Below are 18,424 nucleotides of genomic sequence, written 5' to 3' on the forward strand. Positions count from 1 at the left end.
GAAAGGAAAGCCATCAAATCATAAACAAGAAACCCAACCAGTAGTGAGCAGAAGTTACACTTTTTTGTGAGGTCTACAAGAGGTCTTTTGACAACAGACGGCTAAAAGGTATCAGTAGGTGAGACCTAAAAAGACAGTCTTACATCCCCTGTCACCACCCTCTCCATTATATCCCTACTCAATTTCTCCATCGTGGTGACTCTATTTGACAGCCAGTAACTCCATATGCAGCACCCTGCTCTGGAAACACAAGGTTGTTGGTTAATCCATTGGTTGGTGTTGCTTAATGGGGCTAGTCCTGTGCTTTCAAGGAAAGCATGCCAAGCATTGACTCCAGATTCTTTGTGTAGTTTGCAGTAGTTACTAGTAGGGAGGCGTGATCAGGGCCCTGCTCAGTCAATGCAATGTCAGCGTTGATCTCAGGATAGCAGGCTCCAAAGCTATCACCCTCTCGTTCAAAATATCCCATACGTTTTCCTTCTCTATCAGTAGGTAGGAAAGTTGGGAATTTATGGGAGATCTCTGGACTGCCAGGGCCTGGCGGCGCTCTACAGTTCTTAGCTCGGGGTGGGGGCACCACAAGAGGTCTGGTGGGCTCTGGACAGGGGCTGTGGGCTCAGGCAGGAAGCTCTGTAGCTGGCCCTTCTGGCTCAAGTTTCACTGGCACTGGATGGAGAAGATCATTACGAAGCAGTAGCCGGGGTCATTTTGAGGAGCGATCATTTTGAATGCAAGGATTAAAATGATTGCAGCGGTTTGTCCAAGCGTATGTCAATGCGGGTTATGCCATTTAAAATAATCCTTACTTGGAGTAAACAAACGAGCAGTTATTGGTTATTAATGCACGTGCGGATAGTTATTGACACTTATTTTAATATTAACCTGTTTGACATCTCGGCCTAGGAGAGACCATATAAACACCGGCCGGCAGCATTATTGAGTTTTCCTGCCCAGTCCGAGCTGCCTAAATCTTTTAATCTGTAGTGTTGTTACTGTATTTCTTGATGACTCTCCCCTGCCCTGGATCGCCAGCTGCTCTTCATTGTTTTTTTAGCATCGCTATGTACAGCAAATACCCCATTTAAGACAGCTGCTATATCTCCAAGTGTAAACAGCTAGCAGTCACTTATTTCCTACGTAGCAACTACATGACCAGTTCAGGAGGCCAAACCCTAGGTATGGTTAATATCGGAGTATGAGTATATTTAAAGGTATGAATGAAACAGCATTTATAAAGCACACAGCTACTCCATAGAGTGTCCCGGAGAAGTCCGGAATCTCCCCACTAATACCTAGGGAACACTTAATTGCAGAATAGCCAGGGTTTTTTGTTGCTTCCTGAAAGGAAAATTCCGCTGTGGCTCTAAGAGCCAGAGGGAGTTGGTTCCAAGCTTGGGACCCCAGGAACAGAAAGGATTTGCCTCAGATTCTGACCTGGCAGACCCTGGGAATGATAGCCAGATGACCACCACAGAGTTCTGGAAGGGGTGTAGAGCAATATTATTTTCCTGATGTAACTGGCTCCGTTGCCATGTAGGGCTTTAGGTACGATGACCATTGTCTTAAATTTGATCCTCTTTTGTTACTGGCAGCTAGTGTAGAGCCCCGAGATGTTGGGACATATGGGTTTGGGGAGCCAGATTAAGCATTTGTCTCGCCGCTGCATTTTGAACCACTTGCAGGCAGTTCAGAATATAGTCTGGCAGACCCGAGTATAGGACATTTCCATAATTAAGTCTTGAAGTGATAGGGCCTGGATCACTATTTTCCTTATGTCAGATGACAAAAGGGGTAGAAATGTCCTCAGGGTTTTTAGCAGCCTAAAACAAGTGCCTACTACTGCTTGAATTTGGGGTTTCATGGATAAAGACATTAAAAAGTGTAGGGCTCAAAGCTGAGCCCTGTGGGACCCCCACCGTCAGATTCTGGATGGCGGAAGTGCACGGAGGAATCCACACTTCCTGGCTTCTATTATCCAGAAATGAAGTTAGGCGCTTTAGAGCCATACTACCAATTCTAATGCTCTGTAGCCTCTTTAGTAGTCTGTCAGGGGACAATATCGAAGGCTGATGACAGATCCAACATAAACAAGACAGCCCTTCCTCCGTAATTCACCTTCTCTTTAATGTGCTCAGTAACCTCCAGCAGTGCTGTTTCTGTGCTGCAGCTAGTTCTGAAACCAGACTGACTGGAATGCAGCAGTTTGTTATTTTCAAGGTAGTCTGAAATGATGGAATTGGCATGTTTTTTCCAGCACTGTAGAAAAGGCAGGAAGGAGAGATTTTGGTCAGTAGTTGGCTAGAATTAGCTGTTGTTTGGTGTGGTAAGTCCTTTTCCATGACACCAGTGGAACTTTTTTTTGGAGATAAGAATGCCTCCAATCCAAAAGAACCAGTTGGTGGCCTGGAGAGCTATCAATTAATTTTAAAAGAAAGACATACTTTTTGATGGATGCCTTTATCATCTATGGGCAGCTTAAAAACTAACGTATTTAAAGTAATAACTAACACAATGTTCAACAAACTGGACCATTATACAGGACACAGTAACCTAGGAATAATTTATTTTCGAAATGCCGTTATGTTTATCTTTATAAAATGTTTTATTTGACCCATCGCAAGTTGTATTTAGTCTTTGTCGTTGTTTAGTTTGCATTCAAACACCATTCTGATTGTATTTTATTTAGTTGTACAGTTATGTAGGGCTGGCACAACTGTTCTTCTCTGTTACCGGAACCGCGCTTGAATTGCGTTTCTGCAATGACAGAACATTTTAAATATACCTGAAGTTTCAACTGTGGCTTGTTTACAGCGCAGTGAGAAAAGCTTGAATGGGACATGGGGTCGGTGTTCAATACGACCTTATTTACTATTTCATTAACCTGTTGCTCATTTTTTAAAACATGAGGATTGATGTCTCTGGGCTCCTCTGGCACAATGTAGTGCCTGTGGGTGGGCTGTACACATTTAGGGGCTGATTGTGTTGAAAGTGATGCACGTTTATTTGTAGTTCTGAGGTGTGGTAAAGACCAAGATTTTAAAAGTATCAAAACAAGAGCAGCAGAGAACTGGTTCGGGGAGGCTTCCTTTTCAAGCACCTCTCCATGCAGTTCTGTAGACACAGCCTTTGTGTGGGGTGTTGCTCCTCACAGCACAATAGTCTCCAGCCTGGAGCACCCACAACAGAGGCACAAAGAGAGTGAACCATTTGCATCTGGCTACGAACAGCTACAAAGATAGAGATCAAGAAAGAGAGAAAAGGGCTGGTCTCACCTAAAGGATGCTTCTCGCCCTGAACAACAGACTGCAGCCCCTCCACCCCCACAATCTACCAAGTGACAGTGCACCTTATTGAATGCCTATAGAAGCCTTGTCTTCTTTGTCCTCACCTTACTGGCTGTCGCCTCCCTTTGCATCCTGATACACCTCCACTGCCTGTGAAAACAACTTCAGCCCAATCCTGTGCACAGACTGGGGCATCCAAATGGAACCCACAGGCCTTCATCACTCTGCTTCACTGATACATATACTGCACATGCTGCAATAGTCACACACACACAACATACTATTGGACAGGATTAAGAAAAACCTTTTATTTACAGAATAGTGAAGGAAGACATTTAAAATAAGAACTTCTTTTTTTCTGTGCCGACTCCCCTTGAGCAGTGTACATAACTTGTAACAAGGTTAGGATATTCCAGACTATGCCTAAGAGGGTTGTCCGAGGCTTAGCACACAACAGGCTAAGGCTGTTAATGTTTGAATGATGTATACACTCTGAATCACATGTTAAGCTGTCAGCACCAGATTTGGAGCATCATGGTTAATCTTACTCTACAGCGTATATTCTCAGATTACTTGCTAACTCACAAAGCCTTATCCCACTATACTCCCAAACCATGCATGAAAAAGTTACATTAATTTACTCTTGCTTGATTCCTCTCAATTCTTCCTCCTGAGTGCCCCTTGTCTCACCTTCCATACACTGCATGCTTTCTATTTCTGACTATGTCCTTCTCTCGGTCTCCTGCTTGTCTGCCTCAATCCTTCTTATTGTAATTCTACAATTGGCTGATACCTCATTTCATGGATCACAACCTCTTTAAAACCCTATTCCTGTAATCTAAAATTAACTATTCTCTGCAAGCCTATCTATCCCACAAACCATTCACCTGAAACCCCAGAGCCCCCACTCATGATAACACCTGACTGGTATTAATACATCACAAAGTAACTGGAGTTAATGGATGCAAGTTTTCTTGAGAGCACATTACTAATCACAGTAACCAACAATAACCACTGGACTAACCATTAACCTTGGTTTCAGGAGCAGCGTTCTACCCGCCGTAAAGCAATTCAACGCCTCGTCAGGGGTAGTAAGCGCTATATAAATACAATTACAATGCTAAATTTGCAGAAAACAGAGCAAGTTGGGTGCCTCTGCTGGGCTCAGCCAGTGATCTCCCAGTTACACGCTGGTCCCCCCCTTCTGTCTCATGGGATGGTTCCTAGTTTCAAAGGCAAGGCATGTCTTCAGTTGAGTGTTGTCACCCCTGATAAGTGTCCTACAAATGTGCCCACATATCCGGTTATTGACTGCCATTCCACAGATAATACCCATCAAACAGTCTGTGTTTATGATAAAGTTCAAGAAAGGCACATGGCCCATTACTAGTGGACTTTTAGTAAGTTGTGGTCTCTTTCGTTCGATAACATTCCAAACCCTCGCCTACTAAGTGCAGCCCCCACTCGTTATCTTCTGAAGAGGTAAAAACTGGAACATGGAGAAACTTTTCAAAGTAAGGCCCATTTGCAGCAACCTCAAAATAAAACACAAAAATACAGAAACAATCATTCCAACAGATACACATAGGATGAAATATTTTATTTCAATTACAACCAAATATATAGCAATATAGCAAAAACGTTAATATATAAAAATCTAAATGTTCATTTTAATGGGAAGGTGGGGCTTTTCAAAATTTAACTTTGGCCGGGCTCATGTTTGATTAAAAAAGATACGTTCTGTACCTGTGATAGGCAGCAAGATGGCTTTTTGAGTTATGCGCTCTATCTTTAGCTGGGTCTGATGGGTTAGTGGAGAAATGCATCCACTGTAGGGGGCCTGTGTTTTACCTCATTATCACAGAATTAAATCCTGGCCGGTCCACTCAGCCTTTCATTCTTCAGAGGTTGATAAAATGAGTACCATTGAGTTAGGTAACAATAAACACCTGTTATTCTGCACAAAGATACCCTGTGGTGAACATGCGCTTTACAAATACACGTTATGTTATTGAGAAATACTTGTGACCATGCAGGCCACATGTTCAAATCCTAGCATGTCTTACTCCGCCCTTCATTCTTCAGGAGTTGATATATTGAGTGCTATTAAAGTGGGTAATAGTCGCATATTTTATTAACAGTAGCTAGAAATAGCTAAAATATGATGCGAAGCTATACATTAAAGAGAGTGGCAACTACTAGGATGTGGTTTATTTTGTTGTTGTTTTCATTGTGAATATTTTACAGAAGACAGCGTACCTTAAGTTACGGGGTTACCCAATGCACTCAAAACAGTGAAACATTTGTTAAGTAACTAAAAACGATTCAGTACAAAAAGACAAAAGCGACAGAAGAAATCTAGGAATCTCCAGAGGGAGAGTGGTCCGTTGGAGTCCTTTATTGTGTAAAACACCAAGCCGACACGTGTTTCATCGCTATTGCGAATCCTCAGGGCTGAAAAATACAAATAAGTAACACCGGGGCAACCTATGCCTGAGAGTACATTCACAATGGTACAGTTTTACATTGTTTCATGCAAAACACTGGTGCCGCTACCACTAGTGTACAAGAATAACAACATACTAAGTTAAAACTTAGTGCAACCCAACGCATTCGTGTCGAAGTGCCTATACGACGTTGTTTCTTCATACGTGTAAGTGACCAGGTGAGTGTATCAACCAATGAAACAGTGAATTATGGAAACACAATTTATCCAACTAAGAACGGCGTAGACTATAGTCTCATAGTAGACAAGAAAACAGCAAGCGTCACTATGTATTCGGGTGCCACTATATGTGCACGAATCTTACATGCTGCGTGTGATGTGCAATGGAGTAAAATAATGTGCACTAGTGATTCCCATACCAAATGACATACCTAATGAGGCTGTATTGAGACTAGTAGGTCTGCATAAGGGTCAAAAACAAATGACAAAAACGGAGGAAACATCATCACAATGGGGTTCTATGGTTAAAACTCCGGGCAACAAGGAACCAAGAAACTGTGTATATCAGAATGGTAAAAAATGCACACCGCACAGCTGGTGATAATTCCGACCCAGCCGGGCCTGTGACCATCAATGGCGAAATTGCAAGATAAATGGTCTCCACACTGTAAAAGTCCAAGTAATAGAACTAATGAGACCTCAAAAAAGGCCTTCCAAAGTAGGATAGGCACGTGCAAAAGATGCATCACCCTACCCTGTCATTGCACCAAATCTCATCGTCTTTAAATGTCTGTTGAGATATTTAGCTAAGGAGTATCGTTATCTGCAACATTACCCAAGCGCTCCTAATCAATTAGCATCTATATCTATTGTTTGTTTAAAACTTAGGAAGCTACACACATATTGGCTTTCAACAGAAAATAATTCGAGAAGCTTACCCCAATATGAGGTGACTGCGTGGGGAAATTTCCTTTATTCCCAACAATGTATCCAAATCGATTGTATCCTTCGAAGTGTATCTATAACTGAAATACGTGTCAAATTAAAATCTTTATCTCGTAATATATGTGATAAAACCATAGCGATCACGAAAGTTGTCGAAAGTCTATCTTACCCAAAGACCGAGTGTATACTCCAACCCGTGGAAACCAGAAGTCGGGTACGACTTCAATCCGTAAAAGAGAACGCCCAAATTCTGCGAAGTCTGCGAAGGAATATGACAGCATTGAACCCCATTGTGATGATGTTTCCTCCGTTTTTGTCATTTGTTTTTGACCCTTATGCAGACCTACTAGTCTCAATACAGCCTCATTAGGTATGTCATTTGGTATGGGAATCACTAGTGCACATTATTTTACTCCATTGCACATCACACGCGGCATGTAAGATTCGTGCACATATAGTGACACCCGAATACATAGTGACGCTTGCTGTTTTCTTGTCTACTATGAGACTATAATCTACGCCGTTCTTAGTTGGATAAATTGTGTTTCCATAATTTACTATTTCATTGGGTGATACACTCACCTGGTCGCTTACACGTATCAAGAAACGACGTCGTAGAAGCACTTTGACACAAATGCGTTGGGTTGCACTAAGTTTTAACTTAGTATGTTGTTATTCTTGTACACTAGTGGTAGCGGCACCAGTGTTTTGCATGAAACAATGTAAAACTGTACCATTGTGAATGTACTCTCAGGCACAGATTGCCCCATTGTTACTTATTTGTATTTTTCAGCCCTGAGGATTCGCAATAGCGATGAAACACGTGTCGGCTGGCTGTTTTACACAATAAAGGACTCCAACGGACCACTCTCCCTCTGGAGATTCCTAGATTTCTTCTGTCGCTTTTGTCTTTTTGTACTGAATCGTTTTTTGTTACTTTACAAATGTTTCACTGTTTTGAGTGCATTGGGTAACCCCGTTATTTCTGCAGTTGGTAGTTGCCACTACTCACTTTCGAGTGGTTCTAAGGGCTCTCCACTCACACTTTGCACCACCTAATTTAAGCCAACCAATAATACGTGTGTTGATTGTCAGGCTGTGCACCTTTGTTCTCTCTGACTACAAGCCCTTCGGTATTCCCACCGTAACTGAAGTTCTTATTAGTTATTTGAACAGCGAGTATTATGGTTATAGTTGTTATTATTAAACAGATGATGACGCCTTGCCTAAAGTCAGCGTTAGTTATTTAAAAAGCGAGTATCATGGTTATGTTTTTTTCTTATTGAACAGATGAGGATGCCTTGCCTAGAGCCGGCATTAGTTATTTAAAAAGTGAGTATTATGGTTATGGTTGTTGTTATTGAGCAGATGATGATGCACTTGCCTAGAGTCAGTATTAGTTATTTGAACAGCTAGTATTATAGTTTGGGTTGTCGTTATTGAACAGATGATGGCGCCTTGCCTATAATTAGAATTAGTTATTTGAACAGTGAGCATCATAAATATGGTTGTTGTTGTTATTGAACAGATGATGGTGCTTTGCCTAGAGTCCGCATTAGTTCTTTGAACAGCGGGTGTTATGGTTGGTGTTATTGAATACATGATGGTACCTTGCCTAGAGTCAGCATTAGTTATTTGAACTGCGGGTATTATAGTTATGCTTGTTGTTGGTATTGAACAGAATGATGGCGCCTTGCCTAGAGTTAGCATTTGTTATTTGAACCGAGAGTACTATGATATGGTTATTGAACAGATGATGGCGCCTTGCCTAAAGTCCATATTAGGTTTTTGAACAGCGAGAATCACAGATATGGTTGTTATTTAACAGAGGATTCCACCTTGCCTAGAGTCACCATTGTTTATTTGAACAGAGAGTATCAGAGATATGGTTGTTGTTGTCATTGAACAGATGATGGCGCCTTGCCTAGAGTTAGCATTAGTTATTTGAGCAGTGAGTATGATGGTTATGGTTGTTGTTGTTATTGAACAAATGGTGGCTCCTTGCCTAGAGTTAGCATTAGTTATTTGAGCAGTGAGTATTATGGTTATGGTTGTTGTTGTTATTGAACAGATGATGGCGCCTTGCCTAGAGTTAGCATTAGTTATTTGAATGGTGAGTATTATGGTTATGATTGTTGTTGTTATTGAACAGATGATGGCGCCTTGCCTCGAGTTAGCATTAGTCATTTGAACGGTGAGTATTATGGTTATTGAACAGATGGTGGCTCCTTGCCTAGAGTTAGCATTAGTTATTTGAACGGTGAGTATTATGGTTATGGTTGTTGTTGTTATTGAACAGATGATGGCTCCTTGCCTAGAGTTAGCATTAGTTATTTGAGCAGTGAGTATTATGGTTATGGTTGTTGTTGTTATTGAACAGATGATGGCGCCTTGCCTAGAGTTAGCATTAGTTATTTGAACGGTGAGTATTATGGTTATGGTTGTTGTTGTTATTGAACAGATGATGGCTCCTTGCCTAGAGTTAGCATTAGTTATTTGAGCAGTGAGTATTATGGTTATGGTTGTTGTTGTTATTGAACAGATGATGGCGCCTTGCCTAGAGTTAGCATTAGTTATTTGAAAGGTGAGTATTATGGTTATGATTGTTGTTGTTATTGAACAGATGATGGCGCCTTGCCTCGAGTTAGCATTAGTCATTTGAACGGTGAGTATTATGGTTATGGTCGCTGTTGTTATTGAACAGATGATGCCTTATGTAGAAGTCTGCATTAGTTATTTGAACAGTGAGTATCACAGTTATGGTTGTTGTTGTTATTGAACAGATGATGCCTTGTTTAGAGTCTGCATTAGTTGTTTGAACAACGAGTATCACAGGTATAGTGGTTGTTGTCATGGAACAGATGATGGCCCTTGTCTAGAGTCTGCATTCTTTATTTGACCAGTTGAGTTGTTTTCGGTTGGAGTTACCCTGGTGTTGCCTTGGTTTGCTCCACGTCTGAATTCTCTGGTTGCTGTTCATGGAGCGCTATTAATCTAAATCCCTTGTTTTCTTTGTGTTGTTTCAGCCCTCCTCGTCCCCTGACCAACATGAATGATGCCATGGTCCCCCACATCCCATCGGGGGCTCTAACCCCCACTAAAAGGTAAGTCTGTGGCACTGCAGCCTCAGTTGCTGTCTCACAGTGGGGTGAGTGAGTCAAATCTCTGTATACTGTGCTGTCTTCACCGGGTCTGCATCCTCTACCCCGAAAGGGAAGGGTGCATCTCTGTTTATTGTGATATAACACGTGAGGACAGATTTGCAAGGGACTGTCCACTGGCATCACATTTGCATATGTCCTCTCTTTCTTTCATCAATTATTACAATCCAGTTGTAGCGCGTATTATTAAAGAGGGTTTAATGGAAGGTAAGGTAATATTTTATTTTGCTTGATTAATTAAAATCTTTGCAAATACATTACAACAAAGTTCCCTTATACACAATTAATATAAACACAAAAACAATGATAAAAGATCATCATTAAAAATATTCTCAGCTTGTATAGTTGGCTGTTATGGAAGACAATGAATTTGGTTTGATGGATGGTGGTTCACACACCCACAAAGGCTGTCTCTTCCCTTACACTGTAGTGTATTCCGTGAGCACAGCTTCTCTTTATAAGTATGTGGGGGTTTTGACTTGCAGTGCTTCAAAAAGGCTTTTATTCTTCTTTTTTCGTCATCAATTTAGTTCATTTGAAATCTTCAAACAACTCTCCAAATATCAACACATGAAGACATATCCCAATGCATTTCGGCATGCACCTTCGTCAGGGGATGCTCTACAAATAACATAAAAGTCTATCACTATACGTGAAATGCCAATAAGTCGTTAACACTTTCTGATGGAATTAATCCATTATACATCATTTGATCCACAGAATATTATAACAGAAACCAGAGAATAACCAGCTAGGTTCTCACATGTTGGGTATTACTAATTATCATGCTCACAAAAATTCAGAAGTGACTGAAAGAACAAAAGTGTGCAACAAGAAATGACAAAGAGCAAAACTACACCATGCACTGTCAGTGCCCAAAATAATATTCACCAAAAATCGTGTGTGTGCCCAGGTGTCACAAATCATGCCTCTATTTTATTCGCACTCCTACCTTCACTGACCAAACTCAAACAGGTAAGCGTGGTGTACCAATACTGATGTTGACTTTCTTACGAACTTCTGCAAAGGGAACAATATCATCCGTAAAGCTTAAAGTTATCCCTTCTATTAATAGATTTATCCTGTATACGTAACACCTTATAATCACTCACTTATCTCTGGAGCAGCGTCCAAATTTAATGTCCGCAACACTGTTTCCGCTTTCTCTCTTCCCCTTTTCTGAAATACAATAATAATGGCGCCAAATAAGCTTTCAATTCATGCTGTAATAGAACTTAAAAAAGGTTTACTGCCTCACTACAGCGCCCAGTTCTTACCTATTTTGCCGTGTACTTGTCCAAAAAGTGTACCAAACGCTATCCTTGTAACTCCAAACAGTCTCCGTGTGCCTATACTTGGCTTCTGACGTCACTAGTGGTGCAAACATGAAAGACGGACTAAAAACCTACTAACCCTATCCAAGAAGGCGCGTGCCTACTCACGCCTGTTCTAAACTAAACTCAGGTTGAATCCCATAACGTAACTTCTCTCGTATTCACTCAAATTCTAATTGGTACACTAGACTGTTGTCTACAAATAAATAATTAATACATAATTTTGAACCATTATCTATGCTCGTGGTGAATATATATATAAGCCTTTCTCGAGAGTAATCCTATAAGAATCCCCTAGCATGAAGTAAGTTGTATGATTGTAAGGTTTTATGAGCATGAGATCTGATAATACACAAATGTAATAGTGAACCCGTACAGATAAAATCAAGTGTTTGATTCAGTACATTTACATTACATTTACAAAAAGCAAATCATCTCTATCTTGTCGTTGAGTCCATAGGTAATCAGTGTCCTAAGGGACTTTATCCAGTATGTTTCTCTTTGTGCCAAAAGTCTCGTTACATCAACATGTGGTGAATCCACCAATCTCTCTAATACAGTAAATCTTAGCTGAGGTATTGTATGACCATGTTCTTTCCAATGTACAGCCAAACAAGATTTCATATTCATGGTACGTATCATACTTTTGTGCTCGGTCATCCGTACCTTCACCTTCCTTGAAGTTCGCCCAACATAAACCAGTTCACATGGACATTTAATTGCATATATCAAAACACTAGAGTTAAGCTTTACGGATGATATTGTTCCCTTTGCAGAAGTTCGTAAGAAAGTCAACATCAGTATTGGTACACCACACTTACCTGTTTGATGTTGGTCAGTGAAGGTAGGAGTGCGAATAAAATAGAGGCATGATTTGTGACACCTGGGCACACACACGATTTTTGGTGAATATTATTTTGGGCACTGACAGTGCATGGTGTAGTTTTGCTCTTTGTCGTTTCTTGTTGCACACTTTTGGTTCTTTCTGTCACTTCTGAATTTTTGTGAGCATGATAATTAGTAATACCCAACATGTGAGAACCTAACTGGTTATTCTCTGGTTTCTGTTATAATATTCTGTGGATCAAATGATGTATAATGGATTAATTCCATCAGAAAGTGTTAACGACTTATTAGCATTTCACGTATAGTGATAGACTTTTATGTTATTCGTAGAGCATTCCCCTGACGAAGGTGCATGCCGAAATGCCTTGGGATATGTCTTCATGTGTTGATATTTGGAGAGTTGTTTGAAGATTTCAAATGAACGAAATTGATGACGAAAAAAGAAGAATAAAAGCCGTTTTGAAGAATGAAAACTAAGAAACTGATTCATGGCATTTTTGTTTTGTTTAGCTTTTGATGCTATCATTCTACAATGATTGTGTAATGTGATGATTAACAGTCATTTGTTTAATCATTGGAAAAAAAAATTGAAACATTTCTTTATAAGAATTGGTTGTTAAGAACACATATAATTGAGGACATAGTTTAATAAGTTAGCACCACGCAATAGTGGGCCAGTGGACAGTGCACCCCATACCACAGGTTTCTGTGGATCATGTATTCATACTAACTTGACTGGGGCTAGTCAAGATATAGGTGTGCATCAGATGTATTGGTCAATATTATAGTTTAAAAAGTGATTTAAGAGAGGTGTGCAAATTATCATTTTGTATACACTAACATAGGAAAGACAACAATGGCCAGCACGTGACCTATGACAAAGTGACTGCAGAAAGCAGATGACAACCAATGCAATGAATGCAGAAAGCAGATGTCGTTCACATACTTGCACAAGAGGAGATGCATCTTTGGCGTGTGAGCGCAGGATATAACTGCAAGTCATGTGATAAGTGCGAACCCATGGGCTATTCCAAACCAGGAGGGGAAGTTGTATGTCTTGGAAAATAAGCTGTTGTGGCATTCGCATATGTTTTGCTCCTGCTTCAAGTCCAGGGAACATACACTGTCCCGCCCCGGGTTAGTCGATCAAGCGAGCAGTGTACTTCACACACTCGGTACTCTTGTAAGTCAAAATCGAAGTCCAAATGCAAACATAAAAAATCAAAGTAAGATTCAATCCCCATCACACCACCCTGTATCTAAAGAGAAGGCACTAGGGCTTCACGATGGCTGCCATACACCTTTGAAGTCTCCTGCTGCAGAGCAGATACCTCAGCTGATCCCAGTGCAACCTGAGTTTCCTGAGCCAGCCACGACACCACAACATACAGAGGCCAGGCTGCAAAGTGTAGGGGTGCTTCCGTCTCTCGGTGCGCCTTTAAAGCCCAAACAACCACAGTGGCCTCTTCTAGTCAGGTATTGCTTGTGGATCTTCAGCACCAGAGGACCCCTTGGACCTGTTACAGGCCCTGTACCAACACCAGAAGAAACTTTTACTTCAGCTCCGGGACCTGTGCTGGTTTCTACCACTTAGGTGGCGCTAATAATGTTGCCGGAAGCGGATCTGGTACTGATAACGATGTTGTACTCCGAGCTTACTTCGACTTTTTATCTCGACCCATGTCTGCACCTGAGGTAATGGCTTTACAGCTGCCATCAGTTGAGATCAAAACAAGCGTCCTGGCAGAGGTTTTACCGTCGGGCCTTCTACTTATGAGCCCATCCTCCATTTGAACTAGGACCTCACTGAAACCTTACTGGCCCCTCGGCTGAACCCCAGTTCTTGCTCACCCGTGAATCTGCAGGTAGCCAGGCATCACAGACCGGCTCCTGGCAATTCTGATCAAATGTTCTACTCAGAGAGCCTGGTTGTACAGGACTCAATTGGTTAAGTAAATACCAACTCATTGCCAGCCACTCCTCTGGATAGGGAATCCCAGAGCACTGATGCTTTTATCAAGCGTTGTTTCCTAAGGCAGTCGTGCATTGCAGTCAGAGCCGGACAGGGAATGCAGAGCAGCCCTTGCAATTGTGTCGGACCGGCTCCCACCCACTGGGTAGGGGGTGGAGGGGCTAGTGTGAAGCACTGCTGCTTAACAAAACTGCCCCCCAGCACTACTGCTTTTGTAACTGCATCACTGCAAAACTCATCCCAGTAACAAAACTGGCCCCAACTGCTCCAAAACCAGCCTCCACCCTTCCAGCCTCCCAGGTAAACGCCTGATGCCTGCTATGGCCAGTCCAGCCCTAACTGCAGTCAGTAAGAGCTGTTTGTTTATTTGTTCTCTATATACTTGCCCTATGGGATATAGTCAGTGAGATCTTGCCAGAGGCTCTGGGCGATCTTAGTGTTTTCTGGTCCAGTCAATTAATAAAGGACAGGATGAAGACAAATGAGTTATCCATGTAGGTCTGGATATTACAGATTGCCTGTGAAGGGCAGTTGGTAACAGTGTTGTACTTCCAACATGTATGGATGTGTTCCATTGGATTTTCCAGTGATGTACAGACTTCCTACTGGATAGCCTTTTGATGGGTCCAGCCTCTTTGGAGAGAAGGCGGATTCTGCTTGGGAACCACTTTAAAGACAGCAGACCTACAGTGTGTTTCTTGGGGCTGTTGACCACTGCCAAACCATTTCTGCGCCTGTTCTGGAAGTAGATGGCTGGCGTACAGACATGACAGCCTTCCCAGCGGTAATGCAGTCTTTCGGAGGCTATGGACGCGGGTCTGGCAGGCAGTGCACGGACCAGCAGGAGCATCAGTCCTTTCTCTGCTGCTATAGACACTGTCGGTCATGCAGTTTCAAAAGTTTCGTGCTTTGGAATTTCTGCAAGAACACTCCTTAGAAGATTAATTCCGGTCGAAATGAAACTTGAGACTCCCGTACGCGTTCCCGCCTCTGCCTCTTCTACCGTGAGTCCTAAGAAGATCAAGAAAAACCACGCTCCTGACATCCTAGTGGCTCTGGATTAGGTGAGCAGAGTGTGGTACGCAGAACTTATCGGCATAAGCGTCTGTCCTCTGATCGGGCTACCACCTTGTAAGGATCCTGTGTTGCAGCAACAGGGCAGTATCCTCCACCCTAATCTGCTCAATCTACAGCTACATGTGTGGCGATTGAATGGCAGCAACAGACTACTTATGATCTACAGCCTGAGAGGGTGATCAGCCTTGCTGCCAAGCACCCTTCCTTGAAATCCATTTATGCTGAGTGCTGAGGCAAATAGATGTGTGGCCTAGTGTGGCGCTCTTTAAGACTGATGCCTTACAGACAAAACTGTCAGACGTCCTTTTGAATGTTTCATCGTTTGCCCGGCAATGCCTTACAGTGGGACCTATTAAAGGTTGTCAGTCTTTTCTAGGTTTACCGGACCAACTACCTTTTTTTTTTTTTAAATCACCTGTTGTGATGAGATGTACTGAAAGTTTGATACACAAGTTCCCTCCCAAGATTTTAGTGATGCAAAAGTGAAACCTTAACTAGGTTTTAATGTTTCTCATGCGTATACCCATCAAGCCGGTGCATAGCTCCTCTGCATCTTTAAGACGGTCTACCTCATCGCAGTTATGTTAGTTCATCATGTGAGTGAATGGCAGGCACTTTCATTGCAACCGTCATGTACTTCCTGTTTCCCGGCAAGTTTGTTCTGCGGACTTAGCGGCATTCTTGCCATAAGTCCCGCCTCCCAGCTGACCCTCCCTCCCACTGATACCTAAGGAAGACCTCTCCAGCCCCATCGCTGTGACCGTCCTGACTCTGGCAGTAGCGGTCGCTCCCCAGACTCCCCTGGCCATCTGGTATTGTAGCGCTTAGCTGCTTTGCTTCTATCTGCCATTTTACTCTATCAGCGCTCTGTGCCTCATTGTAAACGTAGCGCCTGTTGCATATTTAGCGCATTTTCCTCTATCAGTGCTCTGTGCCTCTTTTTAAACGTAGCGCCTGTTGCATATTTAGCGCACATTAGAATTCGTGCCTGTATAATTGTTGTTGCTCATGCTGGCATATTACTATAGCGCGTCAGTAAAAAGTACGCTTTGAATGCTGTGAATCCTCTTGCCTGCTTGCACGGACAGACTCGCCCCGCTTCTACGTTTGTTTTTGCTGCCATTTTGTGACTGTGCCTCCAGGCCCGTAGCTCCGCCCGCTCCCGCCTCCCAGCTGACCCTCCCTCCCACTGATACCTAAGGAAGACCTCGCCAGCCCCATCGCTGTGACCGTCCTGACTCTGGCAGTAGCGGTCGCTCCCCAGACTCCCCTGGCCATCTGGTATCGTAGCGCTTAGCTGCTTTGCTTCTATCTGCCATTTTACTCTATCAGCGCTCTGTGCCTCATTGTAAACGTAGCGCCTGTTGCATATTTAGCGCATTTTCCTCTATCAGCGCTCTGTGCCTCTTTTTAAACGTAGCGCCTGTTGCATATTTAGAGCACATTAGAATTCGTGCCTGTATAATTGTTGTTGCTCATGCTGGCATATTACTATAGTGCTTCAGTAAAAAGTACGCTTTGAATACTGTGAATACTCTTGCCTGCTTGCACGGACAGACTCGCCCCGCTTCCACGTTTGTTTTTGCTGCCATTTTGTGACTGTGCCTCCAGGCCCGTAGCTCCGCCCCGCTCCCGCCTCCCAGCTGACCCTCCCTCGCCCCTCCACTTCCACTATCCACATATGACTGATGCCCATGCGTGCAGCGGTCACGCGCAGCGGTGGCGCCAAAGGTAAGCCCGTCTGCGCCTGGACCGCACCCAGCGCCAGACCCCCTGGTCCCCACAAACCGCACTCCTCCCGCTTAACGTATGACGCAGCCACCCTCCTAGCCCTTTACCCCGGACGCACTCCACAATGCTACGAAGCTACCCCGGGTCGCGCCCACAGTCCCTTCGCCTACCACTCCTGCAAGTTCGCCTGCATCAAGACCCACACCAATTCCACGCCCTCCAAACACAACTCCGACTCGAACCACCTGAAGTGCATCCTGCTGAACTCCCGCTCAGTCCACAGACACGCCACTGAACTCTGGAACCTACTCGACAATGCTTCACCGGACATCGCCTTCCTTACAGAAACCTGGATGAACGCATCATCAGCACCCGACATCGCCATAGCCATCCCGGACGCTTACAAGATCATCCGTAAAGACCGCACCAACCAAACAGGAGGAGGCATCGACATCGTCCGCAAGAACACCATCAGAATCACGACCAGCTCCGACGATAACCTCGCTACTGCCGAACACCTGCACTTCCAGATCCACACCGACCCCAGGACCACACTTAGAGGCACCCTCATGTACAGACCACCAGGAACCCGTAAACAATTCAGCGAAGACATCACTGACTTCATCAGCCCACATGCTCTTGCCTCCGAGAACTACATTCTACTAGGAGACCTCAACTTCCACCTGGAAAACATAAACGACAGCAATACCACCACCCTTCTGGACAACCTGGCCAATCTCGGACTCAAACAACTTGTTGACTCCCCCACCCATGTAGCCGGACATACGCTCGACCCAATCTTCACCTCCAGCAAACACATTTCCTTCAATCGCACCACAGCTCTCTATTGGACGGACCACAGTTGTGTTCACTTCAGCTACAAAACCACCTCGACCCACAACCCCCCACAACCTATTCCTTGAAGAAACTGGAACAAAATCACCACCGACCAACTCCTCACATCGCTCAACCAAAACCCTCCCACCCTCTCATTGGACCCAAACCAAGCAGCCACCAAACTTAAACAATGGATCACTCGCAGCGCTGACGAATTAGCACCCTTGAAAAACCACCAGACCAAATTGGGTAACAAAAAAGCCCCCTGGTTCAACGATGACCTTAAGAATTCCAAGAAGCTATGCCGTACTCTAGAGAAAACATGGAGAAAAAACCCAACCACCGACAACATGACCACCTTCTAAGCAGCCACCCGCAAACACCACCAACTGATTCGATCCACCAAGAAATCAGCATTCAAGGATCGACTCGACAACAACGCCTATAACAGCAAGGAACTCTTCAACATCGTCAAAGAATTCACCAACCCCACCGCAGCCTCAAACGACATTACTCCCTCCCAAGACCTCTGCGATTCGTTATCCTCCTTCTTCTACAACAAAATTGCCGACATACATAACAGCTTCGAGAACATTTCCAACGAACAACCCTCCCCACCCCCCTCCGAACCTACACCGCCCGCTAACAGCCTCAGCGCCTGGAACCCAATCACCACCGAAGACACCATCCGCCTAATGAACTCCATCCATTCTGGCTCGCCAACCGACCCATGTCCCCACCACATTTTCAACAAAGCAGACTCCATCATCGCACCCCATCTCCGTGATGTC

General features: G+C 43.5%; 1 protein-coding gene across 4 annotated transcripts in view; it reads left to right on the plus strand.

The window, feature by feature from the left end:
• The window catches only part of DTNB (dystrobrevin beta), a 1,293,049-nt gene that overhangs the window by 904,967 nt on the left and 369,658 nt on the right, over positions 1 to 18,424 (plus strand). For all 4 annotated transcript variants that reach the window (XM_086928107.1, XM_086928108.1, XM_086928109.1 and 1 more), the window contains exon 11: positions 9,702 to 9,779. In XM_086928107.1, coding sequence (XP_086784233.1) covers positions 9,702 to 9,779 — 78 coding nt within the window. The remainder of the gene's footprint in view (positions 1 to 9,701; positions 9,780 to 18,424) is intronic.

This window comes from Lissotriton vulgaris, chromosome 6 (assembly GCF_964263255.1).
Source record: "Lissotriton vulgaris chromosome 6, aLisVul1.2, whole genome shotgun sequence".
NCBI classification, from domain to species: domain Eukaryota; kingdom Metazoa; phylum Chordata; class Amphibia; order Caudata; family Salamandridae; genus Lissotriton; species Lissotriton vulgaris.